The sequence below is a fragment of the Pinus tabuliformis genome, chromosome 3_2 (assembly GCF_031772625.1).
Source record: "Pinus tabuliformis cultivar Carrire ecotype Pingquan chromosome 3_2, CPIR1, whole genome shotgun sequence".
Lineage (NCBI taxonomy): Eukaryota > Viridiplantae > Streptophyta > Pinopsida > Pinales > Pinaceae > Pinus > Pinus tabuliformis.
Genome location: NC_142302.1, coordinates 1265343273 through 1265358788, shown reverse-complemented (window position 1 = coordinate 1265358788; position 15516 = coordinate 1265343273). Strand labels below are relative to the sequence as shown.

The following is a 15516-nucleotide window of genomic DNA, read 5'->3' as shown; positions in this document are numbered from 1 at the left end:
CCAAAGGTTAAACCCATAACCATCTCTAGAAAATACAAACAATTTCACAACAAAACTGATATAAAATAAAATTATAATTTTGTTAGTTTTTATAAATTTTTTAAATTTTAGTAAAATAAAATATATTATAAAATAAATATTTTTATGTTTATAATATTATAATAAATTGATGTTTATCAACCTACACCAATACAACAATTTAATGTATATAGATGAACTAATTCTATATTTTCAATTTCCACCATTAAAATATATATGATGATAACCACTTAAGCTTCAAATCCATAAATCATAAATGGTTCAATTATGTGTTCCACACATAGTTAAAGTTATATGTAGGTCATGTTATACATTTAATTAGCCATTTAATAACATATGCAACTTCTTTATGAGAGGTTTAGATACACATGTATTATTTATTATGGTTTTTTTTTAAGAATAATAAGTAACCATATAAGAAATCCATAAATCATAAATGGTTAAATTATGTGTTCCACACATAGTTAAAGTTACATGTAGGTCATGTTATACATTTAATTAGCCTTTTAATAATATATGCAACTTCTTTACGAGAGGTTTAGATACACATGTATTATTTATTATGGTTTTTCTAAGAATTATAAGTAACAATATAAGATTTTATTTTATGGGAGATTTGAAAACGGTTATTTTTAAACAAGAAGTAACAATATAAGTTTTTTTTTATGGGATATTTAGATACATATAATATTATTTATTTAATATTATGTTTTTTTCTAAAAACAATGAGCAGCTATATAAAATGGTTTAATAAAAATAAAAGAATAGGGTCTAGTTTATGTGGTTGTAAGATAGTGTTATTTTTCTTATTTAAATTTTATTTTTATAAATCAAATTTTATTTTTATAAGTCGAATGTTAAGTTTATAATGACTTTGTTATTGTAAGGGATTTGATTTTTATTTTGCCATAGTTTTGTTTTTCATAGTGTAATTATATTTTGTAAATAGCTTGAATATGTCCTATTATGGATTTGTTCTATATTTTCATCTTATGTAAATGCCAGTGATTTTTACAATGTGAATGTGTTATTAGCATGATATTTAAAGTTGTATATTTTTAGGTACAGTTGTGATTTTAGTGCAATTGCATTTTGTAAATAACTTGAATATGTCTTAAAAATATTATAAATCTAATCAATTTTTTCTTTTTAGATTTACTTTATCAAGATTAATAAAGATTAATAGATTAAATATTAGAGCATGATATTTGAAATTGTATATTTTTTTGTTACACTTGTGATTTTTCATATTACAATTACATTTTGTAAATAGATTGAAAACGTTCTAAAGATATTATAAATCTAATCATTTTTTTTTAATTTACTCCATCAAAATTAATAGATTAAAATATTAAAATCAAATCACATTATTTTTTACATATCTTAAACAACATTTTTTTTTTCTTTTTCTCTTTTTTAAACTAACACCAATAAAAAAATTTGAACTAATAACCTATAACAATAAGTACTTTAAAAATACACTTATTCATTTTCAATTTAAAACTCCATAAACATTATTTTGCAATATTCTTAAATATAATTAATATATTATATTCAATAAATTATAAATTTTTATAAATCTCATTTTTCACATTCCAAAAATAATTTGCACATTTCAAATACATCTCTTTTTTATTGAAATATACCAAGTGTTATGCTCCTGCACATACACATATAGAAAAAGATGATAGGCATGGTTAAAAGTACTCAATTTTCGTATAATTATACTAAATTTTCATAAATAAAATTATATATTCTAATACGAATTTAATATTATACATTAGCTCATTTTTAACATGTTATGAAAATTCGAAAATTCAATATGCTTATGCCATTGTAGTCCAATCGTCTATAATGAAATGTAATAATTGGCCATGTGAATTATATAAATGGACCTTATATTATTTTTTATTAATTACATTAGACATAGATGGATATGGTTGCATTGTTAGAACTAATGTGATGGGATGGCTGCTTTGGTGAAGAATTAACGGTTGTATTTTTTAACAAGTGTTGTTTTACCTTACATTTTGTATATAACATTTTCATTTGAGCTTTTTCAACTTGTGTAATATGTATTGTTTTCTAAATTTTATTGTTATTTTGTATGATCCTAAGATTATATGTATATAAATTGTATGTTATGTTTAAAAAATTAGTTTTAATGTTTATAATTTATTTTTATTTTTTATGGTTTATTAGTAAGATTTTCACTAATATATTATGGTTGTGTGTATTAAACGTCATTTTGTAGTTATTGATTTACATAAAACAAATCAAGATTTCATTTCAAATTTTTGTGTCATCAAAATAATTTTTAATTTAAAATAATTAAATAATAATTTACATAATACAAATCAAGATTTCACCTTAAATTTTTTGGTCGAATTCCGGTACTGGAAAGTTCAAAAAATCGCAACAACTCCAATTATTTCGAGATGTCTTTAGTGCGACTTTTTGGGAGTTTTTCAGGTGGGTTTTCCCAGTCTAATTTCTCTAAAATCTGGCATGAATTTATTGAAATCATAAGTTTGATGGGTAACCACTGCACAATCTAAGTGCCCTAGGTGTTTTTGAGGGTGTTGAATCCATATATACAGTGAAAAAACCAGTTTACATAACACAAATCAAGATTTGACCTCAAATTTTTCAATTCCGGCACCGGAAAGTTCAAAAAGTCTCACTAAAGACAACTCGGTTTGCTTATTAGTTGGAAGAAGACTTATCCATTCATGATGGGATGCTCATCAAAATGCTTGGTCAAGCTTTGACGACTTTTGGGAAGTTTAATTCCCCCAAAATAATTTTTACTACTCAACCCCTTCCATGAGAAACTAAACATAGAACAAACCAACTCATCTACACCTCATAAATAATTAACTTATAATTAAAAAAAAATAGATTTTAATTAATAATAATAATTAATTCATATAAACAATTATTAATTTAAAATAATAATAATAAATTTTAAAATTAAAAATAATATTTATAAAAAATAATTGGAGTTGTCTTTAGTGCGATTTTTTTAACTTTCCGTTGTGCCGAAAAATTTGAGGTGAAATCTTGATTTGTGTTATGTAAACTGGTTTTTTGACTGTATATATGGATTCAACACCCTCAAAAACTCCTAGGGCACTTAGATTGTGCACTGGTTACCCATCAAATATTTGTGATTTCAATAAATTCCTGCTAGATTCTAGAAAAATTAGACTGGAAAAACCCCGCTGAAAATCTCTCAAAAAATCGCACTAAACACAACTCGTAAGCGAACTGGTCCCTACAACATAATTACGAAAAAAATGATTATAAATTAATTATTTTAAGTGATCAACTCAATCTAATTTAAGATAATACTTAATAATTATCCACCTAATTATAATTCAGTACACTTTTATATATATATTCCAATTAATTAATTATAATCAAACTTAAACTTATTTAGTAAATTATTTCTTAACCAACTTTCTCAATTGACGCAAAATGCAAGGGAAAGAGGCTTCTGATAAATAATTTATACAAAGAATTTTGAAAGGCAACTCTCCACATCATTATTCACATAATCCTTACGTCAGCTTCTCATTTAAAAAAAATTACGCAAAGAATTTTGAAAGACAAATCTTTATCAGTACTCATATTATCCTCGATGTAAGATTAATAGTACTCATATTATCCTGGATGTAAGATTTACATATAATTTCAATTTTTTTTTAAATTTAAATTTATATTATAATAACTTAATTAAATTAAAAGTTAAATTTAAAAGTCAAATTTTATTCTTTAATTATATTATTTATTTGGTCAAAGAGTAATACTGTGAGTGGTAGTTAATTAGAGTGGTAGTTAATTAGAGACATGTTAATTTATATAGCAAAAATTTGTTCATTGTTAATTTTATATATATATATTTACTTAACTTTTTTAATGAAAACTATTCATCTCAATGTTTCTAGACTTGTTTTTTATAAACTTTTATTTTTTTGAATTTTGCTTATCCCTTAAGTATTATTGGTCTATTTTTGTTAATTTTTCTAATGTTTAAAGTATTGACCTCCATGGGGTGACCCATGCCCATGCACGGAACTATGAAGGCAACTCTCAACACACCTTCGAGATCTCTGAGGATGGCACACATGATGAGGTTCCAACAGGGAGCCATCCAATAGGTTCAAAGCGCAACGTGTCCACTTACGCATCAAATTGCGAGGAGGTTGGGGAATGCATTTAAGTTGCCCGAGCGAAAGCACGCTGGGGCAATTATTCTCTCATGCACATTTACTTTGCAAAGGTGAAAATGGAGGCTCTCCTTCAATGGTGTGAGATTTCCAAAATGACTCAATGTACACACTAGATGGGTTGGGCAAGGTTGTTTATTCTCGATAGCATTTATACTGCCCATCCAGTTAGTCGAGGGACAAAAAGGGAAAGAGCTTTAATGATTATGTTGTTTTTGTGTTGTAAGTAGCACCAGGTAGCCTTGGCCTAGTCCATTTGCCTTTGAAAGCAGTGGATTACCCTCAGTGCTCCACACATTTTCCTTCCCTTGGATGCAAATGAAACAATTCCATTTACCCCATTTGCAATAGGCCTCACTCCACTCAAGTATAATGTTGTCCTCGTTGTTACTTCTTTGTTTCCAATTTCCCATTTGGATTTATTGCTTTGTGTTAGACAATTATGGGCCTGTCAATCTCTGTTTTAGAGCTTGTCCCCACTTCTTATATCTCCTTCTTGCTCATGCTCTCTTATATGCTCTCACCTCATATTCCCTTGGTTTCCTTCACCTCTCTCCATTGTTTCTTCTACCCCACACTCTAGTTGATACCTTTGCACTTTCCCTACCTTCTCTCTAATGCCAAGGAAGAGAGCCCGAGAGGAGGAGGCGAGAGCCACAATCCTCTAGGAAACTCATGAGCTTGGGCCCAAGCCTGAGCCTTAGTAAACAATTTACATGAGAATCTCCCTTGGTTGTTCAACATGAATTGTTAGACATTGAGCAAGAATTGGTCAATGAGAGAGTTGAAATGTCAGACTCATAAGTTATGGCAGATGTGGAGGATTATGTCTTCAATTTGGGCACACCAAGAGCTTATCACAGTCAATACCCATACATAGTGGATTTATATTGGCATATCAAACACTTTTGGGAAAGGTCTTGTTCAACCATAATGAGATTAGGGATGAGCTCGTCCTTTGCATGGAGGAGCTCCACCTACTTTACCAAATCATGGACGAATGACTACATCAATTGGAGACAACATTACTTCGAGATAGAGATTTGTCACTTTTTGGCCACCCTACATGTCTTACCCATGTTGGTTGATTGCGTGGTATCTTTGTGGTGCAAGGGAACCACCAATAAGCCTAATAACACCTACAAGCAATAGTTTTTGCATATGTTTACACCCTGCCTAGTTGTCATAGCTTTTACAACCAATTTTGAAACTTCGGTAATGAAGCTAGCTACTACCAACTCAATATATGGGTTTTTGGACATTATAATCTGATTCATAACTAGTCTTCTAAACCTAGTTTCTACTCAAAGAAATTAGAATTAATCAAAAATTCATTCGTTTTGTACATATATATTTTCATAATATAAAGTTGTCATTTTTTTTTAAATTCAAAATATTTTAAATTTCTTCTTTGAAATTAATAAAAAAATTCTCTTAAGAGGAAGAGCATAATGAAATTATAATTACAAAATAGAATAACATCAAATTACAATACATAAGACTCCATTAAATTCATAACAACATAATAGTCACTAATGATAAACACTAATAAAAACATAGGAAGCAGTACCATAGCCACAAAGCACTTTGGAGAAAAAGAAAAATAATGATGATAGCTTCTCCTGGCCACCAATTAATACCAAGGACTAATGAATGAATTACTAGTACCTGTGGGCAGGGACTAATCACTTCCTCATGGCTGCCCTTCTTTTCTTCTGCATATTAAAACCATGCATCTGAGATCGGTGGCGCAATAATTTCCCCACCACTATCAATGCAAAAGTTGACACAACAACACAGAGCACTGTCTTAGTCGCAGGCAAGAATCGCTTTGGATTTCGACTGTGACTGCTGCCGATGGCGGGCGCATCATCTTTTTCACTGGAAGTCACCTTTTCTGCTGATTTTTTCTCCTCGGCTTCTGAATTGGTTGAACGCAATGCCTCACTTGATTCGATTTCTCTAGAGGAATATTGAAAATTAGGCGCAGGACTAGACAGAATATGTGATGAAGAGCCATGAAGATCAACAGAGTGCTCTGTAACAGCAATGAATTCATCTTCTTCTTCTTCTGGAGAACAGGGCAAACTTTGGGACTCAGAGTGCTCTGTAACGTGACCTCCAGAACCAATTTGAGGAGCTTCTGCGTTATCATGATCGCCAGTCAATTGGGGATTCATAGTGATGAAATTTGAATGGTACTCTCTATATATATATTATGGGTCTCCAATGGAGTTGCAGGTGTGTGGGAATGTTGATATAATGAAAGTTGCAGAAATCATAACAATGTCCTCTGACCCGGAGATGTAGGTTGGTCTGAAAGATCCTGCCTTTCAGTTGAAGTTTTAACTTTGTTGGTCATTTCAAACTTAAGTTTTCACTCCCTCAGTTGAGAGTTTGGAATTATTAATATACTTTGTTGGTCATTTCAAACTAAGTTTTCACTCCCTCAGTTGAGAGTTTGGAATTATTAATATGCTTTGGGTGATACTCTAATGTGATAATGAAATGTGTAATTGGGTCATTTTTTGAAATATGCTTTCCTTCTTAACATTATAAAATGAAAAGTACATATTTATTAAATATATTAGATTCAAAATTTCAGTAATCTTTTATTCCTCTTACTAAAAATTATTAATTAAGACCATTAATAATTTTATATTTTAAATAAAATAAAATATCTAAATAAGTTTTGAGAATTAGTTTAGCTAAAAAGTCTCATTGCAAAGCACTTTGTTCTTGTTCAATTTTTTTTTATACCTAAATATTGTTTGATCAACTTTTTTTTATTCCTAAATATTGTTTGATCAACAAAACTTCATGCTTTCAAATAAAGTTACCACATATATATAAAATAAACTTTCAATAAAAATAAAATTATAATTATAATAACTTTTTAATTTATTAAAAATTAATGAAATTCAAAACGTAAAGCGATAGAAACGCGCGCTCTGCTCCTACACCCTGCTGCGCCACTGAGCTGAACCCTGAGCGTGCCCGCGCCTGGCAGCTTTGCTGCTGGGCTGCAGCCTCCTGCTGCTGACCCCCTCTGCCCAGGGCCTCCTGCCCTCTCTTCTTCTGGGCCTCCTGCCCTTTTCCCTTCCTGTTCTTTGGCTGAGCGCCCCGGAGCTGCGCTATGGACCCTCCCTCTCAGGAGCAAGCAGAAATGGAGAAAGCTTTTGATTCTCTCGTTCCAGAGAACAACTCGGAAAGGATCCGCCCTTCAGCCTCAAAGTTTGTCAAAAAACTCGATGCAATCCCGGAAGTTCTGCTCCCCCCTGCCCTTCCAAGGAGAGCTGCTGTGGCTCTTGCAGAGCGTGGCTTGGTTGGCCAGTTCACGGGGTTATGGCCTTCTCCTCGTACGGTCCAACGTTGGGTTGAACGAAACTGGAATGCTATGGTCCAAGGCAAGATCGCAATAAGGTTTTGTGGAAGGGGGTTCTTCACCTTCCTCTTTGAATCTGTGGAAGATCGTAACCTCATCTTCAGAAATGGTCCCTACTTCATGGACACCAGAGGCCTTTATCTCAACCGATGGACTCCAGACTTCGACCCAGAAATGGACGTCCCCAACGCGGTCCCCGTCTGGGTCCGCCTGCCACATCTGCCGCTCCATTGTTGGGGAGACGAATCGGTGAGAGCCATCGGGAATGCGGTAGGGAAATACATCGACAGATCGGAGCCAAAGGAGAATATGCACGCATGCGCCAGGATATGTGTAGAAGTGGATTTGGGGAAAGGATTACCGGAGGCAATCAAACACAAAGTAGACCGATGGACGCACATTCAGCAGGTGGACTACGAGCAGCTGCCATTCAAGTGTAAGGTATGTCATGAATACGGGCATTTTGCTAACAGATGTAGTAAATCAAAACCAATAGATAATAGCAATGAGGAAGCCCCGAAAGAAGCTTGGGAAATCGTCAAGAAAAAAAAGACAAACCCTCCCCCTGTTTCATCAAAGCCCTCCTCTGAAACCCCAATCCTCTCTTCTCAGCCCTCTGGATCTGGCCCTCCCTTCCCTTCCTCCTCCAATCCTTTCGAATCCTTGGCTTCAGAGGAACCCTTATCCCCCCCCCCGTCTCCCAAGGGCCCCAGGGCCTCCCCCTCTTCCCCCCTCCTGGCCCCCCCCCCTCCAACAGTGGACAGAATTCTAACCAGAAATAAAACAAAGGAAAACATCTCTGCCACGGACCCCCCAAGAAAAGTAGGAAGGAAATCAAACAAAGAGATAAGAGATGAGAACGCAGCAAAAGAAATGGCCACAGGGACCCAACAGCCAATGGATACTTACCTGGATAAGAATAAAGGAAGCGGGGAAAAGATGAAGGAGAAAAGCGGGACCCACAACAAATCAAGTAAATGATGATTTTGGTCTCTTGGAACTGTAGGGGGATGGGCTCCTCCCTAAAATCAAATGCAGTCCGAGACCTTATTAAAGCAGAACATCCAGACTTCCTCCTACTCCAGGAGACCAAAATCAATGAACAAGAATTCCATAACAACCTGAAAAGAAGTAGAAATTATGAAGGACTAGCCATGAGCGCAATAGGAGCCTCTGGAGGCATAGGGGCAATCTGGAATAAAAACAAATGGAAGCTCACAGACAACAGGCAAAACAGATGGTGGATCAGACTAGATATGCAAAGCACAGCTAAGATGGAGGAATACACAATTTATAATGTCTATGCTCCCCCCCATTTCAGAGACAAAGCCTCTTGCTGGGATTCTCTCATCACAGATCTTGAGACTGCTGAAGGGAGGAATATTTTCCTGGGAGGAGACCTTAATTTAATAAGGAATGCAGACGATAAAATAGGAGGGAATTTTCTGGTCGATCCATCAAGAGACAAATTGGAAGAAATCATTCAAACACACAGTCTTATTGACATTCCCCCTCAGAATGGCCGCTACACCTGGTCGAACAAAAGAACAGGCAAAAACAATATCAAAGAGAGACTTGATCGAATTCTGGTTCAGGAGAGAATTGTTGCCAATTTCTCGAGGATCCGAAGTACAATTATTCAGGGATACATATCAGACCACAAACCAGTGGCGCTGCATTTAGACAAAGGGGGAGACATGGGTCCGCTGCCATTCAAATACAACAAAGCATGGGATTCCAGAGAGGACTTCAGAAATGTTATAAAAGAAGTCTGGGCAACGGAGATAACAGGCTCCCCACACTTCATTTGGGAATCAAAGCTCAAACTGCTGCGGATTGCCATAAAACAGTGGGCTCGGAATCAAGCGTTGGAGGAAAGGAAGGAAAAAACCGACCTGCAAATGAAAATAGAGCAATGGAATAAGGAAAAGGAAGCCGGCCAAGATTCAGAAGAAGACCAAAGGAAAGAAAGTGAGCTGTACAAGGCGCTCTACAACCAGCATCGTAAAGAAGAGGATGAGCAAAGACAAAAATCGAGATGTCTCTGGCTCAATTCTGGGGACAAAAACACCTCGTTTTTCCATAACAGCCTTAAAGTAAGGAGAGCTGGAAACAACATTGAAAGGATAACATTTGAAGGCAGAGAGCTTATGGACCAAGGGGAAATCAGGGAAGCGGCTTCTAGACACTTCCAAACTCTTCTCACAGCAGACCCTCACTATCAGGAAAATCCAGAATTCCTCAATATCATTGAGAGAAAGATCTCTGAAGCACAAAACTGTGAGCTGGACAAAGAAATTTCAAGGGAGGAGATTGAATGGTCAATCCAAAGCATGCCATTGGACAAAGCCCCTGGGCCAGATGGCTTCACGGTGAGCTTTTATAAAACCCACTGGGATATCATCAAGAAAGATTATATACGAATGGTGAAAAATTTCCACTCAAAATGTAAATTGGGCAGCAGTGTTAAATCTTCACATTTAGCGCTAATCCCAAAAGAGCCCAATCCCCATTCCTTTGACAGGTTCAGACCTATTTCATTGTGCAATGTCTCTTACAAGATTATCACTAAGATCCTGGCAAATAGGTTAAAAAAAATCCTTCCCTTACTCATTTCCGAAAACCAAGGAGGTTTTGTCCCAAAGAGACATATAACAGATAATGTTATTCTCATTCAGGAGGCGATACATAGCAGCTTAGCCAGAAATGAAAAGGGTATGATAATCAAGCTGGACATGGCGAACGCTTTTGATAGGGTAAACCACTCATTTCTGCAGGCAGTACTAAAGAACTTCGGGGTTTCAGAGCTCTTCATTAACAGGGTCATGGAATGCATCTCCTACAATTGGACAACCCCTCTAATTAATGGTAGGCCCTGCAGCGCCTTTAAAAGCTCAAGAGGCCTGAGGCAAGGATGTCCTCTATCTCCTTTCCTCTATATCATCATGGCAGAAACTCTAAGTTTGCACTTGGAAAATAAGAGAAAGCTAAAGGAAATAATAGGAGTGGATATTGTTCGAGGAACCAAGGGGATCAATCACTCCTTATTTGCAGACGACACCCTTCTAATCGGTGGTGCTTCAAGTCTCATGGCCAGGAGATTCAAGAACATCCTGGACCTCTTCCTCCAAGCCTCTGGGGGCAAATTAAACAACAATAAGTGCATGGTCTATACCTGGAATGTGCCAAGACACATAACTCAAAGAATCTCTTTGATCATGGAAATCCCAGCCCAATCAAATTGGTCCCACTTTATGTACCTAGGGCTGCCTCTAGCCAAAGAATCAATCAAGAATGAAGTTTGGGTAAAGTTAATCGAGAATCTGAGAGGGAAATTGCAGAGCTGGGGAACGTATTGGCTCAACTTGGCGGGCAGAACAATACTCATCAAGGCCATTTTATCAGCTCTCCCTATCTACCAATTTTCCATTACACTTGCCCCAGCTAGCATCCATAAGCACATGGAGCTGATTATTAGAAGTTTCCTATGGAAGGGGGGAAAGCAAGACACAAAAAAATTCAGCTTGGTGAAATGGGAAAAGGTCATCCTTCCCCTAGAAAAAGGAGGACTTGGAATTAGAATTCCAAGACTGGCAAATTTGGCAATGGGCTTCAAGTTAACTTGGCGAATCCTCAACGAGAAAGGGACCTGGTGGGCAGAAGCCATCAAAAGGAAGTATTTGAATGGGATCAACAGCAACATCCTCTCTGAAGTCATCACTGATAGACATTGCACTCCTGTTTGGAAATTGATCAAAAAAAATCTTCCCCTCTTTAAACCTAGCATATCTAAAGCCCCAGGTAACGGAAGACATATCAGCATATGGGAGGATAGAATTATGGGCATGGAAGCCAGGGAAAAGTCCACCAAATTCAAGCCCCTCCATCAGTGGATGACAGAAGCTAACCTTAAAACCCTTTTTGACATCTCCCTTTGGGATCAAAACAGCTGGATTGGATGGAAAGCACTGCATCCCCCCAATGAAATAGAGAACCTCTGGAGAGATCTCAAGCTCTCTCTCACAGGGTCAGCTCCTATCAATAGAATGACAGAGGATAATTATGTTTGGGATCCAAACAGAGGCAACTACTCAGTGAAAGAGGGTTACAAGGCTCTCCAAAACTCAACAGCAATCAACAATTGGCATTTATATAAAGCAGCTTGGAGAATTGAAAGCCTACCGAAGATAAAACTCTTCAATTGGACCTTGCTTCATGGCAAAATCCTAACAGCAGAAAACCTTAGGAAAAAGGGTATTCAGGGCCCTTCTGTGTGTTTCATGTGCAGGGAGGCAAAGGAAAGCATAAATCACCTTTTCATTGAATGTCCAGTAGCTAGGTCCTGTTGGAAGCTTATAACTAGTCCCATGAATATTGGAGATCTCCCCAATCAGATTTCTCTCCTCCAGAAAGGTTGGGGGAAAAGCTTCCCTTATGCCAACAAAAACATGAATCTGGCAAAAAGGATATGGACCAGCATCCCTTCAAACCTCTGTTGGCAGTTATGGTTAGCTAGGAATGAAAGTATTTTCAAAAATTTGAAACCCAGTATATCCAGCATTCTGGCCAAAACAACTGCTATCATCACAGAAACAATAGAAGCAAATGGAATCCCTCAAGCTGACCCGGACTATACAGATGGCAGGGTGAAGGAGTGGGTTCGGAGATTCAACTATAAACCAAGAGCAAAAAATAATACAGTTACAGGTCCTGGCCAAAAGGATTGGAAACTGAGAGGGACAAAGGACGAAGTCAACAATTGGATCCTAAATCAAAAGAGGTTTACACTCCACTTCGACGGGGCTTCAAAAAACAATCCAGGCAGAGCTGGAGCTGGGGGAATAATCAGGGATCCTCAGGGGAAAACAATAGCTACATATGAGTGGGGCTTAGGTACCATGACGAATAACAAGGCCGAAGCTTACAGCCTTCTATTGGGGACCTTCATCGCCATGAAACTAGGCATCCAAGACCTTCTAGTTCTGGGTGACTCTGCAATCATAATAGCATCTATGAACTCTGGAAAAGACTTTAACCAATCAGCCTTAAACAGAATCAAAGGCAGAATCATGGACCAGATCAGGGGCTTCAGCAAAGTGACTTTCAAGCATATCCTAAGAAGCAACAATGCGGAAGCGGATGAGCAAGCAAACAATGCAACGGGAAGATCCACGGGCCAGGTAAGGGAAAATAATGAGTATTATGAAAAGGATATTCCATAGGCAGGCCTCTATCCCATCTATCCAGGTTATCGGTCACCTCAGGAATCTGTATCAATGCATTTGGCCCTTCCACAACTTATCTTCATCATTTCCTATCCTTCTCGACTGCCAAATCAGGTTTTACAAGACAGCATATCGCCCTCAGGATCCGAGGAACGCAGGCAGGGTTTGGATTCTCTCACTGACCAGCGCAGACTTTCTCAGATGGTGCGATCACGCCCATACTAGTGGCAGGCTCCTCGGGCACGTAATCTCCACCTCTTCAGATCTCATCGATACCAAGAACAGATACTCTACTTCTCGAAACAAGAACGAGCAAGTCCGCACCGATCCTATAAATGACAGTGAGCATCCCAGGACCATCCCAGTTCAAGGCTATGCAAGACAGAGTCGCGGTGATTTCCTCAGGCGAAGGCTTCAGTTAGCGGGCACCTTCCAGGGTCATAAGATCAGCTCTTTGTTTATGGTAATCATCGGGCTCCTCTCGGTTTTCATAAGTCAAACTAATCTTTCGTTCTGTTTTTGCAGAGGTCCAGGGAATACTTATTTCATAGCAGACTGCGCTTCTTCTCTTCCGATCCTCCCTCTCAGGATTTTTGTCCCTCCCTCTGTTCTTCTCCGCCCTGCTACCCTCCTCCTCTCCCACCCCTCTGTTCCTCTCTCTGTCCACTACCTCATGGAGAACCAAGACCTCATAAATGTTCATGACCCAGCCATCAGGCCAATCGACAGACTCTTCAGCAGAGACTGCACCATGTGTAAAACTCACACAATAATGATCAACAGTTTTGTGCAGCAGTTTAAGGATTTGAAGGATGATTTCGAAACTGACAGCAGGTCGAAGAGAAAGAAGCTCGAGAAACAGAAGAAAGAGATTGAAAGTCTCAAAGATAGGTGCAGTCACCTTGAAGAAGCAATTGAACAGATCAAAGCACTATCTCAGAGTTATCAGACTGAAGCCTCCACCAAAGCAAGTGCAAAGAGGGATCCCATGCCGGATGACTCGGCCACTCAAATTCTCCCTTAAATTCTCTCATGGTTTTCAAATTCTGCTGGTTAGGAGGCACTTTTGTAAGGCAATATAGCCATTCTCTTTTTAATTTCAGTCATTATAGAGGCAGAATTGAGGAAAATGGGTCTGCGTACCCAATTTTGTTCCTCTTCGCTCTAATCTCTGATATCTATGTATTAGAACTTTGATCTTGGGGTTTTATAATATGAAAGTAACCGAAATTGTTAAAAAAAAAAAAAAAATTAATGAAATTCAAATTTATTTATTCCTAAATTAACTTACTTCCTCAATAAAGATTTATAGCTATGGTAAGTCAAAATTAATTTTCATTATTTTATAATAATGAATAAACAAGAATGTAAACCATGTTATTATAATTATACAGGAAAAAGAATATGAAGTTTATTATTAATTTTAAAAGAGTTTTATTAGTAATTTTATACATTTATTGAATATAAATTTTTTTAGATATGTTCACTTGGAGTAGTTTAATTGGTAATGGTTGTGGAAATGAAGTCTCACCGAACTAGAAGTCTTGGGTTCAAATCTTGTGTTATCCCCTTGATCAAGGTGAGAAGTTGGACATGATGAAGATGTAGTCTTACCAAGCTTACAAAAAAAAAATATTTTAGATATAAATTTTAATTATTTTATATTTAGTATATAAAGTCTATGGGTTCTTGGATAGATGGTGGCAGGGTGCGTTGTTAAGACACTCTTATATGTTAAGTTATTCGTTCAATTCTCTGTCGTATTCAGGTGATATTCTTGGACATGACCATAATGTAGCCTCACGAATGCCGAACTTATAAAAAAAAAATATTTAGTATATAAATTTTAAAATATTTTTTTTTAACATTGAAAAAATATATATTAATAAAGGTTGTGATTAAATCATATAGGGATATTTCATTGGGTTTTTTAGCTTGCTTCTTTCCTCATTCTTTCTAGGAGGGCACAAGAGTTCCTATGTATCTAGACAAGTTGCAATCACAATGCTTCTATATTGGGGTTTCAACTCTTTTGTTCTAGGCATATGTATGTATGACTATGCATATGATTATATTGTGGTTTGGCAACTCTTTTCTAGACTCATGTACTCTATTGAGAGCCTATTACTACTCAAACTAGCACCCTTTGCAAAAGTCCCAATAGCAGTTCTATTAAGGTAAGCACATTTGAAAAACATACCACTCTCACTTCATCAAGATTTCCCCTTCACTTTAGGCCATCTCCTCAAAGTCACAAGGGTTATCCTAATCTACAAAACAAGTTGGTAAAGTATATCATCGTAGGCATTAAATAGTTTACTTCACTAACAAACACCTTAATACAAGTTTGGGAGAACAATGTTAATCAAGGGATAAAATACCTTAAGAATATTCAAAGAAGCGTTAGAGCATCAAGTACCACCTAATAGTGAGGGCTAGGAGATAATTAATATGTGTTTATATATGACGTGCTACAATAGAAATACAAATTAGCATAATGAAATCACTCTTTTAAGCTAAAGAATAAGTAATTTCTACCATACAAGGGCAAGAAATTATTCAAAGAAGCGTTAGAGCATCAATTACCACCTAATAGTGAGGGCTAGGAGCTAATTAATATGTGCTGATATATGAC

The 15516-nt window shown here is 36.4% G+C and overlaps 1 protein-coding gene across 1 annotated transcript; it reads left to right on the top strand.

The window, feature by feature from the left end:
• The first annotated feature begins 7830 nt into the window (after window positions 1-7830).
• On the top strand, window positions 7831-13905 carry LOC149185345 (uncharacterized). Its single transcript, XM_089415633.1, has 3 exons — window positions 7831-8081; window positions 8663-12853; window positions 12996-13905. Exons 1-3 carry the CDS (start codon window positions 7831-7833, stop codon window positions 13903-13905), a joined length of 5352 nt encoding a protein of 1783 aa, XP_089271759.1.
• Window positions 13906-15516: the final 1611 nt, after the last annotated feature.